Raw genomic sequence first — 17700 nt, 5'->3', positions numbered from 1 at the left:
AATCTTCTAATATCTTTTATTTCCTCGTTTGTGTTGGATGCAGATGCGGAAGACAGATGGACGTGGAGTGCATCTGCTGATGGTTCTTTTTCTACATCTTCGGCGTACGACGTCATCAGAGAAAGGAGAAATCAGGCTGCTGCTCCAAGTTCAGATATGTTGGCTGCTGCGTCGGTGTGGCAGACGCCTGCGCCTCAAAAAGCTATCGTCAACGCTTGGAGAATTTTGAGGAAACGACTTCCGACCTGTGACGAGCTGTGAAAGCGAAATGTCAACCTTGGTGATGGAGATGATCTGTGTAAGCAGTGCGGATCACACACTGAATCGATCTGTCACGTCTTCACATTATGCTCAACAACACAAGAAGTGTGGAATGAAATTCAGCGGTGGACCGGAATCCAAACAGTTCAGCCTGCCTCGCCGATTGACCACTGGCGGAGTTTCTGTTACCTTCGCAAGGGCAAAAAGATCGAGAAGCTGTTGAAAGCGATTTGGGTCGGATGTTGTTGGCTTTTATGGCTAAGACGGAATGGCAAAAGGTTCGAGGACAAGGACTGGGAGCCGAAGAATCTGGTGCTGGAGCTTAAAGCTAGATTGTGGAGCTGGAATAGATGCTTTGGTATTTTAAACAATGAGATGGAGTTCTCCTTATGGAGCTCCAATGATTTGTTCTCCCGAATCTTGTAAGTTTGGTACCGCTGGTACCTCCTTTGAATAAAATACTTTTCTTACCAAAAAAAAATTTATTTGTAGAGGGTTCATTCATTGTAATGGGCCTTCTGCCTTCAGCATTGATCAATATTAGAAGACATTCATAAAATCAATCTGTGCTACTGTATACGAACCGAGCCGAGCCAAATACCTCCAGGCTCGGGCTCGGTTCGTGAAGATTTGGTTCGGCTCGAGCTCGAATTCGAGCCTAAAAATGAGCTCGAGCTCGGCTCGCTTATATAATACCAAGCTCGAGTTTGGTTCGAATTCGGCTCGTTAATTATTCATTTATCTCGAGCTCGGCTCGAATTATTTATATATTAAGGTTTCATTAAAATAAAAAAAATTATATTTGTTCATATATTACTAGACTATTTATGAATCATAATTTATAATTTATTTTTAACAAATAGATAATTTATCAAGTTAGTAGTATTTTTTTTAAATTATGAGTATTATTTTTATTATTTAAAAAATATGTAACAAATAAAATATATAAAATTATTATTTAATGAACCTATTCGCGAGCCTATTCGCGAACATATTCGTGAGCCTATTCGCAAACATATTCGCGCGCGAATAGGTACGAGCCGAACATGCACAGGCTCGAGTTCGGCTCGGTAATTTTATCTAGCTCGGATTCGGGCTCGAGTTTGGCTCGTTTAGAAAACGAACGAATTTGGAACGAGTTTTTTTCGAGCCGAGCCCCGAATAGTTCACGAGCGGCTTGTTCAGAAAGGAAAATGAAACACTGTTTCAAAATTGAGTGCGTCTGTAAATTCCTGTACAAGTTTATATAAATAAAGACGAATACTAAAGCTTGATAATCTTGCATTGTTCAGTGAGATCAGACATTGTTGGCAGCCGAAAGCATTTTGTTTTATAAACTCTAATCTACAAAATAATTATATGAATATATCCATTCTTGGTGTGCCTACAAAACTCTTGCAAAGTTTCTCTATGATTATTAACTCTAATCTAAAAATTTATGGGATTGGTTTTCCTCACATTAAAGATACCGCTAATTATCTAATGCTAGCAATGCTGCCAAAAGTCGTCTACAAAGATTTTAAAATTCCATGACAAAGTAATTAAACTCCTATATCATTACTCTTTCCGCCTCGTAACAAACAAAAATAAGAAAAGTATTTGTTGACTTCGAAAATGTCAACTCATATTTCTTAGGCCAATCTCGTAATTTCTCTGAATAATTAATTACCATATTATTCATTTCCCACCATATAAATCACCAAAACTCCAAGTCACATTAACTATCTATGCAACGTTCATAACCAAATTAAAATTATGGCAAAACGATTTGAAGAGCATCAAATTAAGGCTCTTAGGTCAGCATTTGAAGCTTCCGATCGCTTAACTAAATCGAGAAAAAACGAATTGGCAGAGGCCACGGGGCTGGATGTTGAACAAGTTTCGAGCTGGTTTAGTCGGGAGCGGGCTGGTAAAAAAGCTCGGGAGTCAGTATTTCTCCTCGAATTTGACTACTTGAGGCTCCAAGAAGCCCTAAGGCTTAGTCTTGAGAGGGAGAACGTTCTTCAACTCGAGATTGAAGAATGCAAGAAGAAAGCAGTGGAGATTGAAGCCGAGAATCAACGCTTGAGAGAGAGTTGTAAGAGGGCTGTGGAGTTTGATGAGGTATGTAAGTGGGAGTTGAGAGAGTAAATTAATATATCCTACGTTGTAAGTTTTGTGGATTGGATTTCTCTATTGCAAGAGATGTTTTGTGTCGTATTTTAATGTCATCGAGTATATCAAGTATACTTGATGCCATTGCATATAATTATTTTTGGTGTCGATTATGAGATGAAATATACTCCCTCCGTCCCATTGATCTTGTCCAGTATTTCTTTTTTGTTTGTCCCACGATCTTGTCCCATTTCTATAAATGGCAACAATTAACTAAACAATAATAATTCTTAATTAAATTCTCTTTCATACTTTATCACTTTTTCACATTCTATTTCCTACTTTATCACTTTATTACATTCTCTTTCCTGCTTTATCACCTTCCATCTCCTACTTTATCAATTTTATATTTTTATTACCTACACACTTAAAACACTAATAATATTCTCCTTAATAACCGTACCGAAATCAAATGGGACAAGCCCAATGGGACGGAGGGAGTATTATTTAGTGGAGGTTATTATTGAGAATTTTTTCTGATTTGATGTTTACAATAGAATTGTAACTAGTGCAATCGACAATCTTATTAGGAGAATAAATTGAAGGCTTTTATATGTTGGTGTAAAGAAACAATTTCATATCAATTTTTCTAGTTGTTTTTCCTAAAAAACCTATATACAATGTTGAATGTGACTAAACTGTTTGGTCGAGTATACTCCCTCCGTCCCTGAAATGGCTTCCTCTTTGGGGACGGCACGAGTTTTAATGAAAAGTTGTAAAATGTATTGATAGTGGAGAAAAATTGATATAATTATTATTGGAAGTTGTGAAAAGTGTTATAATTAGTATTGAGAGTGGTGAAAAGTGAAAAGTAAGAATAAATAAAGTATTATTAGTGGTGGGGTAGGTGTCCAAAAATGGAAAGAAAGAAAGAGGAAGTTATTTGAGGGACGTCCCAAAATGGAAAAAGATGAAGTTATTTTAGGGACGGATGGAGTATATTATATATACACGATTGATTCAATTCATTTTTGTTCTAATATATTGATTTGCCAACTGGTAAATATATGTTTTAGAAGTGAGAATAATGAATAAGTCAATATATAATGTTAAATAAAACAGTATATAGTGTTGAATATAGATATTTAAAAAATTAGTAAAAATTTTGTTCCTTCCAAGATTCAAATCCAGATAAAAAATTTCTCCCTTCAGGTAAATATCAGTCGTAAAATATATTAAATCAACACCTACAAATCAATCTAAGGTCTCACCATATATTAAGGATCTCATTGGAACCATTCCCCGTCTTTATATATATATATAAATAAATAAGTTTGTAAATAAAATTAATTTAAATAATAAAATAAGAAATTAAAAAAAAAACTTTTTCTCTCACCTAAGCCCATACTTCAATTTTTTTTTCTCCATTTTTTTCTTTTACCCACATCAATTTTCACTTTTTTCTCTCTTATTTTTTCTTCCTCCTTTTTTCTCTTATTTTTCTTCCTTGTTATTTGCATAAATATTTTTCCTATTTGTAGCATATTATAAAAATATTTCCATATTATAATTATAAAACGATAATTCGTTATCTTACTTTATGTGAAAATAGAAAAGTGGATTATTTTTTTAAAAAAAATTGTGCCCCAAATTACTACAAGAACATTGTGTAAATTTGTAAGACTAATGTTAATAACATTCCAGTCAATACATGGCGGAAATTTAAATAACACACAAGATACTTTTTCATGAGTTATATGTCTCATGGCCAAATTCACTATATTTAACATCACAAAGTACAATACAAGATTTCTCGACGATCAATCTTTACAGATTAGCTGCCTAAGATTATGACACATATCTACAACCACACCTATGAATGTTGATTCAACGCAAAAAATAACAGTCAATTCACTACTACAAAAACCCTCATACATGAAAGCTAAAAACCGTCATCTATACCCTTTGAAAATCGTCAAGAATAATGCAATTAATGATGATAAGTTTAGTAACATACATGACAAATTGCATAAACTGTCATGTATAGCATTTAAATTAACACACATATGACACTTTCTAGTTAATGTCATGTATACTATGAATAAACGATGCTCATACATTATGCTTTTCTAAAAGCGTAAGCACAACGTCATGTATTCGTTACATGACACTACATACATGTTCTTAAAATGCCATGTATATTAAAAAAGCGCTCATACATAACGCTTTTTCATAGAAAAACATCATGTATACTTATTTCTTTAGTAAATAAACGATCAAATAAACAACCTACTATGCTCCATTGATGCCTTGATCTTGGATTCTTGTCAGTGCTCTCGCGGTAATACAAAAAGTCTTTACATATTGGCTTCTTAAAACTCATCCTCAAAGCTAGACTTGAAGCAATCCTTTCACGTTTGCAGCATATAAAAATGACGAAGTGGTTGTGATGAATGTTAGCTCTGTGAAATATACACTTCCAAGTCTTGCATGAGGGTGAGCCATTTTGCAACTTTTATAGAGTATAATGTCGTGGTCAATATACTCCATTTCCTACGCCTAGATTCCTTGTATAACCATTGCAATCCACTCTAAAAAAATCGCTACTCAATCTATCGTGGAATGTTGGTAGAAGATCATGCTCCTGAAAAATAGGAACAAATGTCTCATTATCCTTGATCATGATTAAACCACATTTTCACTTATTAAAAACGTAGTTAACTACATAAGAAAATTTATTCCACAACCAAATAATAATAAATAGGGTTGTATACGAATCGAGCTGAGCCGAATACCTTCAGGTTCGAGCTCGGTTCGTGAAAATTTGGCTCGGCTCGAGTTCGGCTCAAGCTCGAATTTGAGCTTTAAAATGAGCTCGAGCTCGGCTCACCTATCCGTGGATATCAAATACCTCTCAAACCCACCCTAATAGGTTCGAGTTTTCGCAGGTATCCATTATCCGCAGGTAAATTGTCATCCCTAATTTCAACAGTACAACAAGAGGTTTTTAGCTGAAAAGGCCCAAGCTTTCTAAATTCATTTGTGAATCTAAAGTTCTACTCAGTTTAAGTTTTTTTGTAATCTATCATATATGAAGATGTGTTCCAAATAGAGGGCCACCTCTCACAAACACTTGACTAGTCAAAGGTGTACACTAATTTTGGCAAGATAGTTTTCCGCTCATGATCCAAATTCGTTTAAGAAATTGGCAAAGTCAATGCAGATAGATATCATTCACAAAATTTAAAAATATTTATGACAAGACAATAACTTGAAATAATTTCAGTTCAAAGATTTTTGAAAAGAATATAATTGTTCAAACAAAATATTTTATCTTTATTTGATATGTAAGTAAGCTCACCTGATTGCAAAATTTTGCTACAGGGGCATTGACTTTTCTAATAGCATTCACTCTTACCCTTGAATATATAAAACAAATGTACATCAACATACAAGTCCAAAACGTATACTTTGTTAACAATGTCAATCACCAATGTCTACAGTCTCTCTCTATAAAAGGATAAACAAAGCTCTATAACCCCAACCGTACGTGAAAACAAGTAGACCCCACATGGACTCTATAGTGCATCGCCAAACACCCAAGAATCTAGCCACTTGAACAAAAGGATCAATTGAGATGGAATTATTTGCAGATGTAAGAGTCGATATGGAGCATATAGTTAGTTGGAAACGAGCTCGAAAACGACGCCCTAGCTGAGCTTGAGGTGGCTCATGCTCGGCTCCAACAAAAGCTAAAGCTGAGCTGTAGAAAAAAAGTCCAATAGAGCTTGAATAGAGAAACTGGGCTCCAAGAGGAGAACTGACGCTTGAAACAAAGGGTTACTGTTGCAAGCAACTTGTATTGCTGATGAGATTCATAAATGGGTAGGGACCATAGGGTGATATTGGATGAGTGGAGTTGAGTGGAGTTGAGTTGAGTTTAATAATATCAAGCTGGAAGTTTAGTATATGATAAAATAAACTCCAAGTATAGAACTATATATGTTCAATTCGGTAATAAGTATCATATGAGAATATAAGTATATACTAAATAATTATTCATATAAATTTGAGTAAGTCCGTCTTAGTGCGAAACGAATTAAGATTCGAATTCAAACTCATATTCGATATATAGTTATAGTGTGACGATCTCACACAAAACTTTTTCTATATTTTTTATATCGGGATCTTACACCTATGAATATATTTGAGTACTCATAAAAGCTGTGAGTTTGTGATACGAAATTTGATCATTCGTCTAGAGATATATATGATATTATTAAGGGGTATTTTTTTTTTTTTGGTCAGAAAAAGAAATAAAATTAAAGCCAGAAAGTCATGGTACAAGAAGTACCAACAAAGTTACACAAGAAAGTGAGAAAAATCAGAGAACCAAGAATCAAAATTATTAAGGGGTATTTACTTTGAAAGACTAGCCTTGATGATAAAAATAATTCTTTGTTTATTTTGATGGAATGAAATCTTGGGATATCCTAAGATCCTTGATTATTTCAATCATTTTAGTAAGTTTTGTTTGATTTTTATCCCATTGAAAATGTGGGATTGGAGAAATCCTAATCTTAATGATAAAAATACTCAATTATGCTTCTTATCAATCATGCAAAGGCCCTTGATTATTTATTATCCTTGATAAATTCTTTGCACTTGATTATTTATTATCCTTGATAAATAAAAATAATAAGACTGATCTCTTATTTACTTTGATGGATTAAAACTTTGGGATATCTCAAGGCCCTTGATTATTTTTATCATTTAAGCTAGTTTTGCTTTATTCTTATCCATGGAAAAAGTGAAATAGGAGAAATCCTACCACCGAGGATAAAAATACTTATTTTGCATATGGGACATTTACTTTCTATGATTAATAAGATGCATGATTGAGTATTTTTATCCTCAAGAGTAGGATTAATCCAATATCACATTTTCAATAGAATATGAATCAAGCAAAATTAGCTTAAATGATATAAATAATCAAAGACCTTGGGATACCCCCAAAATTTCAATCCATCAAAATAAACAAGGGTATTAGTCTCATTATTTTTAATTATCAAGAGGGTGTTTGGCTAAGCTTATAAGCTCTTTAAAACAGCTTATTAGAGCATCTGCAATGGACTTACTTGATAGCCTACTTGATAGTGGGGGACCACATTGAGTAAGTAATGCTGCATTAGGGTTACTTGATAGCCTACTTGAATTTTTTAGTTCTGATTTTTATGTTTTTCATTTAAATTAATTTTACTCAAATTTAAATAACACATTTTTCTAATAATTAAAAACTCCATTAAATTAAAAATCCTAAAAATTACATAAAAATAAAAACCACCTAAAATGCAACAGCCAAATTTTAAAGAGGAGAAAAGAAATCAAAAAAAAAAAAATTGGAACGGTCAAAAGACCGAGTTCCAAGAAATGCAACAGCTAAATTTTTTTCAAATTTCGAAAATTTGTTTGTTTGTTTTTTTTTTATATAAATTCAGGCGCGTGCTTTGCACGTGCCTAATATTCCTTCGCTCGAGTATACCCGAGCACTCGAGCAACCCTCGAGTACCCCCCCCCCCCCCCCCCGCAACGCCTTACTCGAGTGCAACGCTCTACTCGAGTAAGGCGATCGAGTAGAGCGTTGCGGGTGCTCTAATCTGTTTAGGAGCTTATAAGCTCCTTCAAAGTGTTTGATAAAATAAGCTCCCCAAAAAATAAGTTTATCTACCCAAATTTATTTTCTCATTATCATAAAAGCAACACTCATTTTACAAAAATAACTCAACTGTGATTTTTTATTTTCATCATATATCATTCTAATTTTATTTTTCTATGATTTTCTTTCTCTAACAAAGATTTTCTCTTAATTTATCTTATAAGCTCAATTATCTAAATATTTTTAGAATTTATAAATTCTTAAAAAGTTATATCTTATAAGTTTTTAAAATATCTTATAAACTCCAAGAGCTTAGCCAAACGCATAACAAGTTTAGTTTATAAGCTTAGCCAAGTGAATAGCAAGTCTAGTCTCCTAAAGTAAATGTCCCCTTGAACTAAGATATTTGTGATACGTTTGTATACTATATAACCAAATATCTTATTAGGAGTTAGATTCTTATAGAAAAAGGCCTAATTATTAGTTTTTTCCTCCGCAAAATGGGCTGCAAAATGGGCTAATGATTATGCCAAACCACATTTTCCAACTCAAAAAGTACAATTTAAAATAGCTCATGAATCATAGTACATCTAGACTATAGCTGGGTTCACAAATATCGTTGTAGGTTATATTTTTATTTACATGCTTTAATTTATAATAACTTATTGTTGATTTGATTGTGGTCTAATTTATATTAACTTGATTAATCTATTATAATATATATTCAATTATATGATATACTTCTTATATATATATATATATATATATATTTTTTAAAAATACTATAATTGGCCCATTTGGTAATTACCTTCGCACATCTCATATCTATCACTATCATGAATAATATTTTTGTTTTTCAAAACATTGAATAATGATCTTATTGGAATATACTACCCACTTGAGCCCAGCTCTCATATATTCGCGATAAAATGAAACTAAAAAGTAATAAAAATTAAATTATACACAGAGGTCCTACTCTTTTTTAGCTAAGTCCAAAATGGAATGTATGTTTGCACTTCAATTTAATGTGGCAAGACCATTTAATATAGTAACCTATCCCATGATTTTACTTTCGTGTGCTAGTCATAATTATATTACACCTATTTTTACATCATGTTCAAGTACATATGAAATAAGTAATGAGCCGGTCAATTATTACAAATATAATTTATGTTGTCTATGTGTGTATCTTTGTTCTTGTTTGTTTGATAAATGGTGAAGATGTAATTTAAATGATGTATTTATTAAACCATAACTAGGGAAAACTCATGTTATGCTACACACCTATTAAACCATACATTATTGAAGAGTGATGTTATGTTACACTTTCACATCTAGTCTAAATATTTTTGCGAGCTCTGATTGATGTGTATCTCGCATGAGTACCATCATCTCATAGATTCTCTAATTATTCTAATATAGTTATCGCAGATTTAATAATTGCTTGTTCGATTTAAAATTTTAATAGTTCTTCAAAATATTTTGAAAGCAAAAGTGAATATAAAAGCCTAAAACTTACGATTCCTACTTATAGTTTTGAATCTATATTTTCATTTTATTTATTGCCATATTCAACGATTTTCTTTGAATTCCTCTTATCACAAATACATGGAAGTATTATGAACTATATATTCACTAGGACAAAACGATATGAAATGGGCAAATTAGTAATTTAAACAACGTCCGTGTGTGTAGGTAAATAAATGTATAGATATTGGTTTTTTGCATAAATTATTTTGGTTATCCAATCATATCCCAAGGCCAGAAATTTTGCAGGCCTTCATAATAAAATAATTTTATACTAATATTTAAAATATTTAATTTCCGACCTAACCACACCATGCCCCACAAACCCAACCCTGAAGCCCTGAAACGTCAAAAATAATTAAAATAGTAAAAATTAAACATCCCCTTAATTTATTTTCCCCTCAAAAGTTTAAAAAAGTTCAAACTCAATTATGATTTTTTTATTCGTATTAACATATTCTTCGTAGTATTGCTTACACAGAAAAGTGAAGAAGTGTTTCAAAATTTGTTTACTCAGATTTCTTAATAAGTTTGGGCGATGGATTCAATAACTCCGTTTTTGGCTTCTCGAATAGCATCTCGTCGATCTGTAAGCTTTTTTGCCACTCATTTTAATCTGAATTCGAATTCTCACCCATTTTGCTTTTGATTCGTTGGGACAATCATTCCCATTCACGGAAGTATTCGTGCTTTCTAGGGTTTCGTTAAAGCTCAGATCTTTATGAAATATCGTTCAGGTTTTTTGGTACTTGTAGCTCGGGTATTGTGAATGTTGATGGAATTCTGCGTATTGGGATCCATGAAAATGTCATCTTTGATATTTCTTATGAATCTATTCTTACTGCTTTTAGAAGTGTGGTTTGAGTTTGAATTTCCCCTTCTCTGTTTTGCTTCTGTAAGTTTTTGGTTGTAAGGCTATGGTGAAAAAATGAAACTTCTCTGTAGTTAGTTTTCTTTTGTTTCTGTCTTTTAGATAGAGTAGGGAACTGAAGGTCCGGTTTGAAATAACGGGTTTCTGCTTTATTTGTTTATCTCATTTTTCAGGTTTAGGTTAGTGGTGTTTCCAGTACTTGGATTGGATTGCTCGAAGTGTTTCGAATGGCTGATTCGGGTTCTGTAGATGTTATATTGGAGTTTCTGAAAAGGAACAAATTTACCAAGGCAGAGGCTGCATTGCGGAGTGAATTGGGTAACAGACCTGACTTGAATGGGATTCTTCAAAAGCTTATTCTTGACGATAAGGAGTCAGGTAGATCAGGCAAAGAATTAAATGGGGGTGTTTCTGGAGAAGAAGATAAAAACACGAAAAGTACTGGACATGGTGGGGAAACTCTTAAGGGTTCATTTACCTCGAGTATTGTTGAGGCATCTAAGGAGCTAATCGTGAAAGAGGTTGATAGCGGAACTGGAAGAAATGGGTCCGACAACAAGTGGAAAAATGCTGGCACTATTGGCAAGCAGGGAAAGCTTGGTGAGAATATTGTACCAAGTGACAAAAACTTCGCCTTCTCCAATGGATTGGATGATACTGTGCTTGATCTGTATTCGTGGAAATACGGTACAAGCAATGGTCCAGTTACTCCTTACCAGAACGATGGTGGCAGTGCTGATGAAAACAATTTTCTGGGATTCCAGGTTCCTGGAAAAGCAAAGACAAATTCAACTGAGACTCTTGAGAGTGGTCAAGTTCACCGCAAATCTGGGGATGATGCCAGTGTTTCTGGTGAAAAGAGAATCACTTGGCCTGTTAGTGTTAGCACAGATTTGACTTATGAGAAGAAGAGTGATCGTAAGGAAGTTGTTGATCAACAAAAAATGCCAAGCATCACATGCTCGAAGGATGATCTCGTTGATAATCTCTGGTCCAGAAGTGATGTATCCGATCATCCTTCGTCAGAGCTCCGAAAAGAGTGTTCTGTGAAAACTGTTTTCCAGTCTTCCAGGGGAGATACTTCAACCAGTTATGATAGTGCTATTGCCGTTGTTGATAAACAGGAGGGTAAAAGGAAAGCAGAAGTCAATAACATTAGAGCAGCAATAAAGGAGCAAGTAGATGAGGTGGGTAGAGCTCTTTTCTTTGGGAAGAATCAGGGAGCTGAGCCCAAAGAATTTGGTGCATTAGAATTTCATCTTGCACCTGAGAACCAAAGGGAAGAGTTACCAAGGCTACCACCTGTGAGACTGAAGTCAGAAGACAAGCCTTTCAATATTCACTGGGAGGAGAAATATGAACGTGATGCACCAAAGATCTTGGATACTGATAATGCTTATCTTATTGGGTCATTTCTGGATGTACCTATTGGCCAAGAAATCAATACTACAGGTTTGTCTGAATACTTAGAATGTTTTATTTTCCAATATATTTGCTACGATCACAAACTTGCTGATATAGATATAAACAAGAACATCATTGCATTACTCAAATTGATTATTTATGCTGATATAATTGAATTGGTGGATAGCTCAACCTTGTGAATATACTGATTCTGAATGATTGATATATAGGGTGTCAGTCACTATTACTTGCTATATTGATTTTGTCAAACCTGTGCACTGTCCTACTTGTCCTCATTTGAACAGTCTGCTTCTAAAACTACTTGAGACTTGAGAGCACACTTTGGTTTGCTTAACCTCATGCTTATTACTGCCTTGCTATATCTAGAGTGGAAAGCTTGAACTATCTGACTCTTACATGTGTAGAGAGGAGCACAGATGGTGTGGAATAATGACGAATATCTTTAGTCTCCTTTTTCCAATTTGTTTCTTTTTTTGCTTTACAATGATTTTATTCTTATCCTTCCCTTTAACAACCACATTGTTGACAAGTTGCATTTTTATTATGTCATCCTTTTATTTCTATCCTTGTCTTCTTTTTATGACTGCTCTCTAGTTATTTAATGCATTTCTATTTGCATAATGATGATTCATAGGAAAGAGGCTGGGAGGAGGCAGTTGGCTATCCGTGAGTCAGGGTATCACCGAGGATACTTCTGACCTGGTTTCTGGTTTTGCAACTATAGGTGATGGAATGAGTGAATCCATAGACTACCCTAATGAATATTGGGACTCTGATGAATATGAAGATGATGATGATGTTGGCTATATGAGACAACCTATTGAAGATGAGACCTGGTTTCTGGCTCATGAAATCGATTACCCAAGTGATAATGAGAAGGGGACAGGACATGGGAGTGTTCCAGACCCTCAAGAAAGGAGTCAGAACAAAAATGATGAAGATGATCAGTCATTCGCTGAGGAGGATTCTTACTTCTCTGGGGAAAGGTATTTCCAGTCGAAAACTGTTAATGCTATTGTACCTGCAGATGACCCTGTTGGGCTGTCAGCTACTGAGATGTACAAGAGAGACACAGAGAATGATTTGATTACGCAATATGATGGGCAGTTGATGGATGAGGAGGAGCTCAATTTGATGCGTTCAGAACCTGTTTGGCAAGGGTTCGTCACTCAGACAAATGAACTCATGATGTTAGGGGATGGAAAGGTTATGAATGAACTGGGAAGGCTGCAACCAGACATCTGCATGGATGATAATCAACATGGTTCAGTTAGATCTATTGGTGTAGGGATCAACAGTGATGCTGCTGATATAGGCAGCGAAGTGCGAGAAAGTTTGGTTGGAGGCAGCAGTGAAGGTGATGTAGAATACTTTCAGGATAATGATATTGGTGTTCAAGTGTCTAGACACTCGCAGCATGACTCAGATAAGAATGCTGGTGAACGATCTAAGAAAGACAATAATAGATCAAAGACTCATAATACTGAGAAATATATGATGAATAATGATAAGAATCCATATGCAATAGCAAAGAATCAAATAGAAGGAGGTTTCTCGTTTCCTCCTCCTAGAGATGGACAGTTGGTGAAAAAAAGCTCAGGTAAAGCTTTGTGGTCAAACCAGAGTAATACCATCTTGGGGGATGAAGCTTATGATCATGGCATGGCGAATGACGACATGCTTGCATCATGGAGGCCGAAAAGCAATGACTCCTCACCAACTAAGAGTTCAATGGATGAACGTCCTAATGCTGGAGAATCAGCAAATTCAAGTCCCTCATCTCTTTCAAATTATGGCTACATTGATAGGGAACTTGTAAAGAAAGAACAAGATGTGAAAACAACAGGCGTAACAGAAGAGGATCCAGTGGCGTCCCTGGAGGATGAGGAAGCTGCTGCTGTTCAAGAGCAAGTGAAGCAAATCAAAGCTCAAGAGGATGAATTTGAGACCTTCGATTTGAAAATCGTCCACAGGAAAAACAGGCATGTACCCTGTCCCTCTTTTCTTCACCCCATCCTGTGAATAGTCCTTGTTTGTGGCTTAACAGTTTTAAAGTTGTGTGATACCTCAATGGGGGTTGAAATGGAGCATGCTGAGTAAGCCATAAGTGAAATTAGCTTGATAGCTGTGAAACCTATATAACTCTTTCCACTTCCCTGCCATGCTTAGCTCCCAGCTCAAGAACTCAAATTGGAGATCACACTGTTGCCATTTGAATCTGTTGTAGCTGAAAACACCATGCTACCACCACTTTATAGCTATTCAAATTTCTGGGATATGGAGAAACACCGTTGATGTGAATGAATAGACTTATAACCAAGTCATGTTCTTATGCTTGTTTGATGCTTCCCTATCTCCCTCTTATCATTAGAATTATATCCCAATTATATATCCAAAATAGACTGACTGTGAAGTGGTAGTCTGTTAGATCATAGAGTTGATGAAGTTCGCTTTCCCCGCTTCTCCTAAGTGACTGTGTAGATTTCATATCACCCCCACGGCCCCACTTATTTGCTCTACTAATTCTAGCTGTGGTAGTAGAAATGGTTTCCTCAATTATGCTTCTGTTTTTCGTTTAGGACTGGCTTCGAGGAGGACAAAAATTTTCATGTTGTTTTGAACTCAGTCATTGCTGGTCGTTATCATGTCACTGAGTATCTTGGATCAGCTGCATTCAGCAAAGCTATTCAGGCACATGATCTGCACACTGGCATGGATGTATGTGTGAAAATTATAAAGAACAACAAAGATTTTTTCGATCAGAGCCTTGATGAAATAAAGCTGCTCAAGTATGTAAATAAACATGATCCTGGTGACAAGTATCATCTTCTTCGGTTGTATGATTACTTCTACTATCGAGTAAGTAAGCAATTCTTCCATCAATTTGATCGGCATACCTTTGTTCAGCATTAACTGTTGCATGCTTCCTCGCCTAAAAGGCAGTAGCAGAGTTGATTTAAGATATGCATCAAGAACTTTGTTAGCACTTGGCTTGAAACATCCTCCTGGCTAGCTTCTCATTGCTTTTGACGACCTTGTCTTATAAATTATAATCATATGGAGGCTATATCGACACTATACATAACGTGATTGAATCAAATGCAATTTTTAAATATAGCTCAGAATTTATTAATGAATTAGTGGCATAATTACTATCAATCTCTTTTATTAACTGCTTAGAATTAAATATTAGCTCCGGATCTGAGGGAAGAGGGTCTCTACTGACAATTATTCATATATGCAGGAGCATCTACTGATTGTTTGTGAATTGCTCAAAGCAAACTTGTATGAGTTCCATAAGTTTAACCGGGAATCTGGAGGAGAAGTATACTTTACAATGCCAAGACTACAGGTTTTGTGTCCTAAATTTGTTATGTGCTTGCTTATTACTGAATTTGCTACTGACTAGAATTTTAATTGCTGCAGTCAATCACGATTCAATGTTTGGAAGCTCTTCAATTCTTACACAGTCTTGGCCTCATACATTGTGACCTGAAGCCTGAGAATATTTTGGTCAAAAGTTACAGTAGATGTGAGGTTAAGGTTATCGATTTAGGAAGTAGTTGCTTTCAGACCGACCATCTTTGTTCTTATGTTCAGTCTAGGTCATACCGGGCCCCCGAGGTTATTTTGGGACTTCCATATGGAAAAAAGATCGATATTTGGTCCCTTGGTTGCATCTTGGCAGAACTCTGCACAGGCAATGTAAGTTTTATTGTTAACGATGTGTTGAGTATTTTATTGGATAGGTAAATTACACTGAATAATCATTCAATGTAGCTGGGACTATTGCTGGCTTCTAAGTTATCTGCCTGGCTAAAACACCAGAAACCTGATATCTGTGCACCAGGATTAATGCATACTGTCAAAAAACAATTTGCTGTTATGATCTATTGTTATTGTTTCTTCTTCCTCTGTTTCAATGTTATTACTCATGAAATCCATGTAACTTCAACGCAATGTTTCCTCTATAGGTACTCTTTCAAAATGATTCGCCTGCCACCTTACTTGCTCGAGTTATTGGAATCATAGGCTCTATTGAGCAAGGGATGCTTGCCAAAGGACGCGATACTTACAAATATTTCACTAAAAATCACATGCTTTACGAAAGGAACCAGGTACCTCATGTTATTCGTCCCCCTTTTTATGCATGTTTCTCGTTTTGGTGATGCATAACGAAACGAGGATGGTTGGTGGGCTTAATGCAGCCTTTCTATCATACTCCACTCCAAATCTCAGTCTCAAACTGTGGTCCGATCAAATAATAATGTGATGGCATTACCACTAAATGCAAAATAACATCTTTCTTTACTTAAATGTATGCATGCATTATTACATCTAACATATCTTGCTGCTCTATATATAAACTGTATGCATGCATTATTACATTTGCGCGATCTTCAGAAAATGACGTATTAGCTCCTCTTTTTTCCTCAGGATAGTAACAGACTGGAATACTTGATACCCAAGAAGTCATCCTTGAGACATAGGTTGCCAATGGGGGATCAAGGCTTCATTGACTTCGTTGCTCATCTGCTCGAAGTGAACCCGGACAAGAGACCTTCTGCATCAGAGGCTCTGAAACACCCTTGGTTACAGTACCCTTACGAACCCATCTCATCATGAGAATCCGAATGGCAACCTGCTATGAAGGTTAGTCTTTGATGGGACGCATCTCCAAAACTCCCCACAAATGCCGGCCTCTGCTCGTTGATCTGCAAATCAGTCTTCGATGCAGTTGTAATGTTGGAGCGCCTGCACAAAATTGGAAGTGTGATTGGTTTTAACGGATGATAGAATCTTCCTTTACCTCTGCCAAAATTGTATCTGATTATTACAGAACAGAATTGTTATCTTGCACACGAAGTGTATCGATAGGATTCTCTGCCTTTTTTTTTTGTTTTTTTTTTTGTTGAGCGTTTGCATTTTGTGTTGGTGGGCAGGAAAGGAAGTCATCACTCTTGTTGTAAATGATGTGTGATAATTCTTTTAGGTAATTTAGTTATAATAGCTTGTGAAAAATAGTTGCTTATCCAATTTTGATTGTACTCACTTTGATCAATTATCGATATTAACCCGATCTTCACACATTAACTTTTCTTTTTATGATATTTTTTTTTATTATTATTCAATCCTTACTGATCTTATTTTGGGCTTGTTTTATTTCTGTTTTTATTTGGGTACATTAGTTGAACTTTTCTATTATTTCACGTATCAGTGTTATTAGTAAATTTCTTTACTAATTCTCTTGTTCTATTCTATTTAATCTTCGTTCTCTATTCTTATCAATTTCTCATATTTCTCTTCCTAAATTTGTCTTCAATGCTGTTCTAATATTCCAGCGTTAGCGTCTGCACAAAAGTTTTCTTTATTGGAAAATATAGGTATCAAACCTTTAAAATAAGGTTGGTCTCCTGTGCGTTTGACCTCTACCTATGCGGTGGGTTACTTTTAATTAGCATAGGATATACAATTGTTCATATAAATATATACTTATGTGATAGTACAAGTTCTCATGAATAAAAGTAACAATTATCGTGAATAAATGTACTAATAATTTAGATATATTACATTTCATTATAATAATAATTACTTGACCAAATAGTTAAGAATAAAAGTATTAATAAGTGAAAATAACTAAAAGTAAAAGTTCTTATGAATAAAAGTAAACATTATTGTGAAGAAATGTAAACTTTCAAACCGTCTGCATCGTATGCGGTTAACCGCATAGGAGAATTTGCGTTAAAATGAGTTAGATAACTTTATTTAATTTTCATAAAATACAATTACTCAAATGTCAGCTGTCTAACTAACTAGTACGCCCTCCCGTGCGATGCACGGCGAGCACTGAAAAGAAACGATGTGT

The 17700-nt window shown here is 35.0% G+C and overlaps 2 protein-coding genes across 6 annotated transcripts; both read left to right on the top strand.

Moving 5' to 3' along the window:
• The first annotated feature begins 2016 nt into the window (after positions 1 to 2016).
• On the top strand, positions 2017 to 10588 carry LOC131023254 (homeobox-leucine zipper protein HAT5-like). The gene is made up of 2 exons (XM_057952796.1): positions 2017 to 2364; positions 10583 to 10588. The coding sequence occupies exons 1-2, from the start codon at positions 2017 to 2019 to the stop codon at positions 10586 to 10588; spliced, it is 354 nt and encodes a 117-aa protein (XP_057808779.1).
• Positions 9940 to 16928, top strand: LOC131019659 (uncharacterized). Of its 5 annotated transcripts, none has more exons than XM_057948247.1 (8): positions 9944 to 10127; positions 10583 to 11861; positions 12469 to 13816; positions 14414 to 14693; positions 15079 to 15186; positions 15261 to 15539; positions 15809 to 15952; positions 16272 to 16928. In XM_057948247.1, exons 2-8 carry the CDS (start codon positions 10637 to 10639, stop codon positions 16458 to 16460), a joined length of 3573 nt encoding a protein of 1190 aa, XP_057804230.1. In that variant the 5' UTR covers positions 9944 to 10127; positions 10583 to 10636; the 3' UTR covers positions 16461 to 16928. The 5 variants fall into 5 exon arrangements, 4 of the variants coding, with proteins under 4 accessions (XP_057804230.1, XP_057804233.1, XP_057804231.1 ...); XM_057948250.1 differs by having other exon boundaries at positions 9945 to 10127; positions 12559 to 13816; XM_057948248.1 differs by lacking the exon at positions 9944 to 10127 and adding an exon at positions 10170 to 10275.
• The last annotated feature ends 772 nt before the right edge of the window (positions 16929 to 17700 follow it).

This window comes from Salvia miltiorrhiza, chromosome 4 (assembly GCF_028751815.1).
Source record: "Salvia miltiorrhiza cultivar Shanhuang (shh) chromosome 4, IMPLAD_Smil_shh, whole genome shotgun sequence".
NCBI classification, from domain to species: domain Eukaryota; kingdom Viridiplantae; phylum Streptophyta; class Magnoliopsida; order Lamiales; family Lamiaceae; genus Salvia; species Salvia miltiorrhiza.
The sequence above is the reverse complement of the archived record's forward strand: the minus strand, read 5'-3'. Positions and strand labels throughout refer to the sequence as shown.